The 10,919-nt window shown below is 38.4% G+C and overlaps 1 protein-coding gene across 1 annotated transcript in view; it reads right to left on the reverse strand.

Annotated features, from left to right (window-relative positions):
* Window positions 1–10,919, reverse strand: part of LOC104621876 (ubiquitin-associated protein 2-like) — a gene marked incomplete at both ends in the record, with an annotated part of 16,061 nt that overhangs the window by 1,240 nt on the left and 3,902 nt on the right. The window contains 4 exons of the mRNA XM_010288491.1: window positions 486–699; window positions 1,383–1,572; window positions 3,368–3,435; window positions 7,590–7,642. Of these exons, the coding sequence (XP_010286793.1) occupies window positions 486–699; window positions 1,383–1,572; window positions 3,368–3,435; window positions 7,590–7,642 (525 nt within the window). The remainder of the gene's footprint in view (window positions 1–485; window positions 700–1,382; window positions 1,573–3,367; window positions 3,436–7,589; window positions 7,643–10,919) is intronic.

The following is a 10,919-nucleotide window of genomic DNA, read 5'->3' on the forward strand; positions in this document are numbered from 1 at the left end:
CACTGAGGTGTGATGTACATTATGAAGAAATTATAGAGTACTCGTTCAAAATTCATGTAATGGTTAGAAGAGTAAAAATTTGTGGAAAAAAACTGAAATATGGTGTAACTTTATACGCAGCTAGAAGAAGCATAGACAAAACGAAAATAAGTATTTTCCAGGATTTATTGAGAAATAAAGTTAGATCAAAGTTCCACTTAAATTTTCAGGTACATTAAATCAAAGATGCCATGACATGAAGGCTCAACAATGTCTAAAGATGCAATGATATTTATGGATAGGCTTCAGCCTACCAAAACTTAGTTTGTGATGGACTCGTAACGTCTATTACCAGCAAGTAAGCGTACCTCTTGTTTAAAATGTTGTAACCAATTGTATTATTAGGATTACATTTTTTACAAAAAGTCTTTCATTAAGGCCATTTTTAACTGTCATTGGCATTAAGAAATCTTACAGGCTAATGGAGAGAGAGAGAAAGCACTTACCAAACTGACTAAGGACTGAGGACTGAGTAATGGGCGCTTTTAGATCCCAGGATGATGTGGTAGTTGTGGTAGTGGTGGTAGAGCTACTATTATTTTGTGGAGAGGTAAACTGACCCAATCCTGGAGATTTCAACTGGTCCAAGATTTGGGATCCAGTAGAGTTTGACAATTTAGAAGCTCCAAGTTCTCCAAACCCAGAGCAAAGAACCGCAGACTACCAAAAGACAGAAAACAAGAGGGGAAGGAGTGGAGTTAAGTATTTAATAAATAATTTTAACATAACCATAGGATCAACGCCTAGAGCCACTATTTGGCAGCAGCTAAAACCTCTTCAGTCCTAGATTACTAACAAATGGCCAATAAAAACAAATTAGCAGTTGTAGCATATGGCCAGATCCCCTCTGATTATCACCGATACAACTTCCATCATTGACTGCAACAATACGGATTTGCTTGAATCCATGCATCTCAAAATAGCATGCATTTACTAACAGTTGAACTGATTTTCAGAGAATAAATAAAGTGCTCAATTTCAAGCCCTCACAATTGACTCGGAAATAGTCAGGTTTCCACACAAAGCAGTCAGGTATGTACTTGGAAATAACACGTCATAGTTTTCTGGCATAGAACTCCTTGCTATAAACAAATTATTTCATCTTAAATCAGCATGCAGTGAACGCATCTGCTCTCTACTCAAAAATTAATACAAGTACTTCACATATAAATCGAGAAACAACTACTTAGCAAAACCAGAAAAAGTGTCATCTTTTTGTGTGCATGTGAACATTTGCAACCTGAATTTTACAAATACTCATGAAATGACTGGTACTGGAAAAGTTGTTTAACCTGAAATATTTACTCATAAAAAAATATTTAGAAAGCATAAGATAATTTTACCAGACTTTGAGGAGAATAAGAGTTTACAGCACTGGAGCTGCCAGTTCCTGATGGCATCTGGGTGCTGTGCTGAGAATTTGTGAAGACTAGGGCTTGACCAAAGGTCTGCTGCTGGGGAGCCTCAAAGGAGTTGACTTCTGCTTCTTGGGTAGAAATGACAGGCTTTTGAAGCAGTGTTAGCAAATCAATGCTGTAAGAAAAAGCAAAGTTTAGCTGGAATAAACATGATGATTAGGCTGTGCTGAAACTGCAACAAGCACAATACTAAAGCTACCACACAGGCAACAGAATTATTACTGATTAAAAGTCTTTTCAAATAGTGCTTGTCTGCCATACAAAAAGAGGTAGAATAGAGGGTTCTGCCAGAAAATAATATTCTGCTAGCTGAAACCTTCCACTACAGTTAGAATATAACTTACCTTTGCACTCTTTTCAAAGTATCAAATTTATAACATTAGGTATCACATAAATAACCTATATGATTAATATAACCAAGTAACCAGAGACAAGTCATAAAAGATATATTATGTTTGCGTGGGTTGTGCCTGCAAACCCATTATATACATACAATATATAGGTAATCCACATTCTCTCTATATCATGCTATCCCTTTAAAAACAGCAGATGATCGAAGTCCTACCTCTGTATAGGGGGTGTATGAGGACAGTAAAAAATAATTCAGTCACGTGCAGCGATTGAGTGAGTATGTGATGACATGGAAGTCAAAAGAGCAGAAGAAATAAAAGCTAAGTTTCTCAGACAGTAGGCACATATCCAAAATTACCACACATACCTGAGCAGGATGAGAAGCATGAATTTTCTTATATTTAGCGTGGGTTACTAACCCCTACCACATGTTTAGCACAGGTTTATCCAAGGAAAAGCAAAACATTCATACAATAAAAGCAATCTATTCAAAGACTCAAGTTTATCCTAAATATACTGCAGGCTTGAAGAGCTGCTTCCAGCACTTTCTTTAGCATAAATTACTTAATGCCAAAACCCTTCTTATGGCACGTAACAAAACCCACAACCAAAACTAACAAAAAAACCCCATCCCCAACTCACTACCAATAACACAAAACACCAGAACTTGAGTTGATGAACTAAAATATTTCCTAACATAATCTGAGAGACATCCACTGGAAGAATATTTGCATTAGAACAATGAACATGCAAGCACGTCACCTTTAAGAGGGAAAGGAATATAAACTGTATACTGACACCATGCCTCCTCTAGATCACATCTGTGTCACAAGGAAAATTTTGCTGCAGCCTGGAGTACAGCAGTACAGCTGTATCAAGTTGCCTGGGACCAGCAAGCCACATAGTTTTCAGATCTCATGCTAGCCAGCTACCAAAGTCTTCATCACACAACTTTAACCTGTTCTCCTGGGACCTGAGGCTAACAGCACCATCGTCCAAGCATTCGGTGAAGACAAAGGCAAGGAAAGGAAGGCAGCAACTGCCATATTTTTGGTTTTCTATCTGCACTCTATATCATCAGCTAAGGCAAGTAATTGTGATGCTTATAAGGAAATTCATCTTCTTACCAACACAAGCTTTTCTGTTAACTTCTTTGTCAACACACTACGTTCTGAACACTTTCTGCATCTACAGGGGCAGGCTTTCCATTTTCTGGACAGCAAAGCCAGAGCTTCCTTTTCAACAGCAGAAAACTCTTCTTCCCAGCTACTTCTGCTCCTGCCTGTAAGCACTCTTTGTTTAGACAACAGGGTCTTCTCAGTATTATGCTTGTGGATTTGGTAAGTTTGGCTCCACTTCCATAGATAATAATAGGTAACATAGAAACTCACAAAACCAATGATTTGCAAGCAAGGCTTTCACAATTTTGAAATTAGCTTCACCAATCTCTCACCAGGGCTGCCCTGTGTTTTATTCAACATTTTATATATGCAAGCTAACATTGCTTCACGAAGCTGAAGGCTTTTAAGGCATAGGGAAAATGTGGAACAAGAGATTACCTTTGCCCAGGAGTCACATGATTCTCAGCTGGAACAGAGGAAGCAGTGAAGACTTTTGATTCAGAAAGCTGAAAAAAAGGGAGGGTGGGGGCAGGGGGAAAAAGTATTTAATCATACACATGCTAACGCTTTATTGCTGCAACATCTGCAGAAATTCCATATTGGTCATGCACTTTCAAGATAAAAGTAAAGTCAAACTACCATTACAACCAGTTATGCTGCAGCTCTGCTTAAAAAGACAAAATCATGCAGTCACACTTGAAGTCTTCTCCACAGAATTGAGAATTTAATTAAAGTGTTCAGAAATTTGATCTACTGAACACACACAACAGTATACCAATGTTACTACATCAGTTTGAGCAACAATTTAACTGAAAAACATACCAGTGGAAAGTAATTAACATGACAGCTGGTATATCATCAGTGTAAAGATAACCCTTGTGCAGACATAATTTAGGACTCTGTAGAGCAGCTCTGATATATCTTGTTGCAGAAGCATGGCGCAGTTCCCACTCATTTCATGTATCCTGTGTTTTACATTTCAGCTTACATCACCAGTGGAGGCAGGGTTGTACTCAGGGATGTACCGCAAACCGTAGTTCTTTCTTGACATTTCTGCTAGGGGTGGCAAAAACATCTTAAACTGACTGCTCTGAGAGTATGAATTTGAAAATAATAAAGGGAGAACCCTGTAATTTCTTATACTAGCATAACCAGTCAGACCATCCCACACCAGAAAACAGTACTGCTTTCACAATGCTGTTAGAATAAAGATAGGTACTTGCACATGTAGCTGGTACATGGGGAGCTGCTTGGTTGGAGTTTTGGGGGGAAAAGGTTGATTTTGGTTTGTAGGGGAGAGTTGTTTGTTTGCTGGTTGGGGGAGGTTAATAGCTTTTCTTTTTTAAAAAAACAGTAGTTAAACAGCTACAACTTCCTAGGGCTAATTCATTTCTATTGACAGGAATACTTGCAAACCAGAATAGGTCTTACGCCAGTACAGGTTAGGTTTAACAAGATAAAGATACACACGTATAATGGTTATATTTTAAATTAAATATGCACAAAACCACCCTAAACTACTTTGGTGTAGCTTTGTTTAGACTAAAGAATACGGGACCTATTCAAACACTCAAAGAATCCCTTTAGAATGTGACATTTGAATACAGCTCTTCCAGGAAATTATGCATTTTTAATCACATATATTGCTAGCAGCCCAGTTTAAAGGACATCACAGATGTAAGTCAATTTCATCTGCCATCCCACAGGCAGCTCTACTGAAAGCACATATATCCCTTAACACGGTCATCTGATTGGGATTCTTCTATGAAGCACTGTTGATTTAAGCAGGACACAAAGGAGTGACTGGGAGCAATCACTTAGCACTCAGGGGCAAAGTCCAAATGTTTCATGTACTCTCCTAGTACCCACTTATGTGCAAGACACTGTGTCATGAAAAAATGAGTACATCACAGCTCTTTCCTCCATTTCCTTCCTTTCCCTTGCTGCCAATACAAGGTACTTTAATCCCATCTTTCTGGAACACAACTCTGTCCTGTGTATAATGCTGCTAGCCCACAACTCTATGTACTGACCAGAGCAAAGAAAGAAGATTTAGCTCAAGCATATTTCCAATTTAAAAGGCTGTTTCTCTATTGTTCAGCTCCCTCCCCACCATATTTGTTATTTTAGAACGAAGTGTACGGTATTTTTTGTAGCGTTATGAGACTCCTGCATTATATGGCACAAGGAGGTCACCTAATGGCATGAGCAGCAGCCTATGGTCTGCAATCCCTTGGTTAAATATTAAATGCCTTGTAATGTCAACAATTTCTTACACTCACATAACACTGGATAAGACTAACTGTGGCCAAAGCACCTGAAAACTAAGCGAATCAAGGAGCCTGAGGATGTTTGTGACAATGCAAAAGCATGCTTCTCACATGAGAGGAAACGTTCTCTTCAAGTGAACCAGCATGCAAAACAAGTCTCCAGCTACCAGCTCAGCTATACTAGAGTTTACACTACACCCTATGGCAGACTCACTGCCATAAGCTCCAATCAAGCACCTAATTCACAAATCTGCTGGGATTACGGCATTTGTCAAAACACATACTTTGTGCAGCAGCAGCTGGAAAGTTTTATTACACAGATGTATTTTGTATTTCTTAGAAGTAGTGTTACAGGCTCCTAACAAAGTTATTGACGCTCACCGTACACTACCCTCACAAATCTCTCACTGAGGCTCTGGCATTTTCCCAGACCTGAATGAATGGTCGTGAACCACTTGCAAACGCCAGCCTCACAAGGGTATTTCCTCCATCTGCAATGAAATGCTTGTGCTTTTCAGCTCCTGTTCCAATGATAAAAATCATTATCCAATCACCAAATAGACAATATATTTAACAACTAGCTACCAGCTCCTATGGCCAGTAGATCGGTAAGGAGAACAGGAAAATATACTGCAACATCCTTATAAACTCAACATCAACAAATCAGAAATAACAAAACATTATTACTGTTTTGATATGATGTACTGAAGTTAAAGAAAATAAAACAAGTTTTCATGCTGCTTCCTGGTTAAGGAAACACTCCCACTAAAACATACTTTTTTTTTCTTTTTTTTTTTTAAAGTGTTGCTGTTTTTTCAAATAAAAATTAAGACTACCAATATTGTACAGAAAATGTTTGCCTTCACTTTCCAGCAATTTGTATGCATTCTATTTCTCCCTTTTTGATAGTTTCTGTAGTTAAAACTTTATGTTCTTTAGCCAGGAGAATATGATCACAATTTTAACAGGAAAACCCAGAGCCATCTACAGTACCTCAACTGTTGTCTGGCCCTTCATTGTCCATGCCTGGAATACTCCTTTAACAAAATACAACCTCGTATTTTCACTGCAACTAGTTTCCACTCTATTTCAGAGCATTCTGACAACCTACAATACTTGCTCAATACTCACTACTTAAAAAGAAATACCAGACAGGACTATTAGATCACAAAAACCTAACCTTCTCATGTCAAACAACATTAAATTTCACTCAGTTGCTCCTAACTTGTATCTGACTAGAGAACACCACATCCAAACAAAGATATTCTTCAGAAAAACACCTGGTCTTTATCTGCAGACAGCAAATACATCGGCTTCCTTGGTTGTTTTAATCATTAGTCATGCTGCCAGAATTGTTTATTGTACATTTAAATGCACAGCTCCAGGTTCATATTATGCATTTTTCTGCTAGACTAAAACCAGAGCCCGTTATATGCTAATAAAATAACCTTTTCAGATTCACTAGACTAAAAATCTCACTCTCATGGACCTCTTCGAGCAATAAATAATTTTCATCTATTTTCCACAGTTTTTGTTTAGTAAAAGCAATGAATAATTGGATGCAGTATTTCAGAACAAAGTTCAGGAGAGTCTACATACAGAAATATAAATCAAGAATGATTAAGAGACAGGGAAGAATGCCTACAGGCAAAAAGACTACAATAGCTTTTTTTTTGTTGCGGCATCAGCCCTTTAGGAGATATCATGCTGAGCTGTTCTTTTTTCACCATCCACTACAATCCTGAAAAATTTTCAGTTGCTGCTTTCCAGAAAACAGCCCTTTGTTCTGAGGTGTGCCTTTATCCCTATAGAACAAATGGGCACTTGGCTATACTATAGCATTTTTCATTTGAACAGGTCAAGTCTAGCAGAGGTCCAGATTTCTCTGCATGACTGGCTTACTTTTAATTGCTATTCCAATAATTTTTGGACTAAGTGGAAGAATTATGCAGATTTCAAACAAAAAGCAAGAAGTGACGAGTCTAAAGTTGCTAGTACTTAGCACTTAATTACATAAAAGTCTTCTGATAATATGGTTTTAAATCCCTAGACAATAGTATGGGGAAATATGCAGTTAACACCCATCAGCACTGAGCAGTGAAAAACTACAATTCACAAATACTTAATTTGGGATAAAACTTAACATTTTATTATCTATATATTGTCCACTCAGCAAAATAAATTAGTATTTCTTGATTCAATTTTATTTTTAAAATAAGCTTATGTAAATATATGTATTTTAAAACAGGAAGTACAGCAAGAAACACAGTAAGAAATATCACTGACTGCATACAGCAAAACATTACTTCAAACATTCAGTTTTGGAACACAACACAGAAAATCTGAAAAGGGTAAATAATCAATCGGTCTATCCAACAAGGTACACTTACATCCTCATTCCAGTCTTCCGCTGTCCATTCTTCTATAGAGTTTTTCCATGCACCTATTGTAATTTGGGGAAGGAAAGAAAACGGTTACAAAATAAAAGCACAATGTCATATTTCAACCCTTCTGCGTTATAAGCAATCCTGTTTTCATTATTACTGGAAAACAAAGCAAGGAGACAGTGGTTGGAAACATGGGAAGCTCTAAAAAATTGCTCTACAGATTTAAAATTTTGGGAGGTTCTCCCCTCCCCCTTCATTTCTGACTTCAGGAATTTCTTAGCCACTATGGTACCAGACATAATTTGCACAAACACACATCTGCAACCACTAATTAATACCACAACATTAGAAGAACTTCCTCCTATGTGCCCAATGACAGTGAGAGGTTACTCAACCCTCCTGTAAGGTCTTCCAATGTCATGCACAAACTCATACAGAGCCTGAACAAAACATAACCGCAACACCTGCTTCAACATCCATAATGCTCCTTTCAATATATTCAAATTCCAGACCCAAGCTATGCCTCTGGAGGCTCCTTTTTAACCTGTTAACTCGCTCCTCAGGGCAGAATAACCCCAATCCCTTCCCCCAATAGAGCAATTTTAAAACATATATAATTCATATAATGGCAGCAGAAGAGTCAATAAGCTTCCACTGTAGGTGCAAAACTCTTCTACCTGTAACTTGTGGCGGAGTTTACTTGGCAAATGCTGGAGCACAGTGTGCAGTCCACAGCATCCAGCAATGGGAAAACTACAGGAAACAATCTTATGGATGCAAAAACCTGATCCCTTCCATATGAAACGGCAGGAACAGAGATGCAAGAGCAATAAATATACTGAAGTCCTTGCCCACCAGTGTAAGCATAGGGAAGGCTAACCTGCAACAAGCAGAACTTTCATTTAAATTACATAACCATGAGAGAAGAAAACATGGGCAGCAAAGTTCCTGCTACCATCACCTTTGATCAAGTACAAAAGCAAACTATTGCTTTAATCATCTCCCTTTAGTTAACAAGGAAGCCTCTGGGACACTTGCATCCAGAAACAAGCCCCCTGAAGACAGCATCAAATCCAGTTCATACTAATGCCATTGCTACATCAGTGCATTCTTTTGTACACTCTCACAAAGCAGCGTCTTGGGCAGAGGAGGGCAGAGTGGCACTAATCCAGTGAGGCAAACAGGCCTACCATGATGATATACACAGGCCGGGAAGAAGAAAGGGGCTTTATACCTTGGAAAGCAAAACTATTTAGGCAGGTCCTGAGCAAGGCAGTATCTGCTCTGTGTTGGCTCTGTGGAGTAATAGAGAGTTGCCTGAAACATCTCGTGCTCACATTTTACACAACAGCCCCTAACAAGGAGGTTTCTACATGCTGCAAAATAACTAATAATCATATCCGAGCACAGCAGAAGTACTATACTGCCTCAAATTTCTAGACTAATTCACACATTTCCTCCCTTCCAGCATTTCTGTGAAAAAGTACAATGAGCAACAGTTTTTTAGAGAAACAGTTGATTTTCTTCCCCTTCCCCTGACCAGCAGAGGATTCCTTCATCTGATATTTCTTCTTTCAAGAAATACATCCTGGTATTTGCCCTGCTTATATTTAGCTCCCATCAGTCAGAGTAAGGCCTGTCTTTGCAGAAGACAAACCTTGCACTGGTGCCAGAACTTAACAACGGAGTTCAGAGGCTGCTAAAACACACACAAAATGAGCTCAGACAAATCAAGCCCAACTCTTGAGCAACCCCCACCACCTTTGGGAGACCAAACCTGTTTGGAATAATACTTGGGACATTTTCCTGACATTCAGTGTAAACATTTATCTGTTGCTCCTACTTACGAACATGGCTCTGTGTGTTTAGTCTTTTTATATACTGAACACAACCCTTCACCCTCTTACTAGTTTACCCAAGCTGCTAAGTTTATTATTGTTTCTTATTAACAATCTACCTTTGCTATCTGTGAAAAATCCCATTTTCCTTTTTAACAAGCTAAGTTTTCATTATAATGTCATTTAAAAGTTAAATTATAATGCCAATAAAAACTGTATGATATGTTTTTGGTAAGTCTTCAGCTATTTTCCTCCAAGTCCACACTTCCCATCACACTATTTCTTTTTTTTTTTCTTTGTTTTTTTAATAATCAGTCACGGATATTAACCCCAAAATAATTTTATTTTGGTCTACATCAAACTTATGTACTAATTCTTTCTTTCTGGATGTCTAGAATTACCTGAAAGTTTCCTTAAAATGTTCCTTCCAACTTTTACAGCAGCCCTAAAGAAAAACCAAACTTCTTGTAACTTCAAGCTACAAAATTCCTTTCTTCCTCCTTGACAGTTACACCACAATTTATTTTTTCTTTCTTGCCATTCTTCAGTTTCAGAGTCATTAAAGGCTGCTCGTAACTAAGATAACACAGGAAGTTTTCCTGTGAAATTTCTGAAACTTTATCAAAATAGCGGCATCAGTAAATTACCAGAATACAATACTGTTTTTATAACTTACTTTGAGAAGTGACCACCTCCAGCATAATTTATTTATAAGAACTGCTGTCATTTGCCGCTCACGATCTCCCACTGTTTTGTACATTATAAAAAAGGTAAAAGATTGAGCACCCAGCATGCCTGTAAGAAAATATTAGTCATGCTGTTCAAGTTTATTTCTTTTTGGATGAAGATTGGTCATTTTGTTTTGTCCCACCAAAAAAAAACTTTCCCTTTCAGTTGTACATTACTTCTATAAAAATTAGGTTGCAGGAATACCGATGCTGAATTCTGAATTATTTGGAATACAATTATATTTAGATGCTACGAACCACTAAAGAGTCACAGAATCACAGAATCATTAAGATTGGAAAATATGTCTAACATGAAGCGCAACTGTCAACCCAACACCACCATGTCCATGAAACATACAGTCACAAAGGTTGGAAAAGACCTCCAACATCATCAAGCCCAACCGTCAACCTAAGACCACCACGCCCATGAAACCGTGTCCCAAAGTCCCACGTCTACACGGTTTTTACAACGTCTCCACTGATGGTGACGCCATCACTTCCCCGGCCAGCCTGTTCCAATGCTTGGCCACTCTTTCACTACAGAAACTTGTCCTAATATCCAGCCTAGACCTCCCCTGGCACAACATGAGGACATTTCCTCTCGTCCTATCGCTTAGTTACTTGGGAGAAGAGACGACACCCTCCTCACCACAACCTCCTTTCAGCTAGTCCTAGAGAGCAAGAAGGTCACCTCTCAGCCTCCTCTTCTCCACACTGAACAACCCCAGCTCCCTCAGCCGCTCCTCGTATGCCTTGTTCTCCAGACC

The sequence above is a fragment of the Phaethon lepturus genome, unplaced genomic scaffold (genome assembly GCF_000687285.1).
Source record: "Phaethon lepturus isolate BGI_N335 unplaced genomic scaffold, ASM68728v1 scaffold4496, whole genome shotgun sequence".
Taxonomy (NCBI): Eukaryota; Metazoa; Chordata; class Aves; order Phaethontiformes; family Phaethontidae; genus Phaethon; species Phaethon lepturus.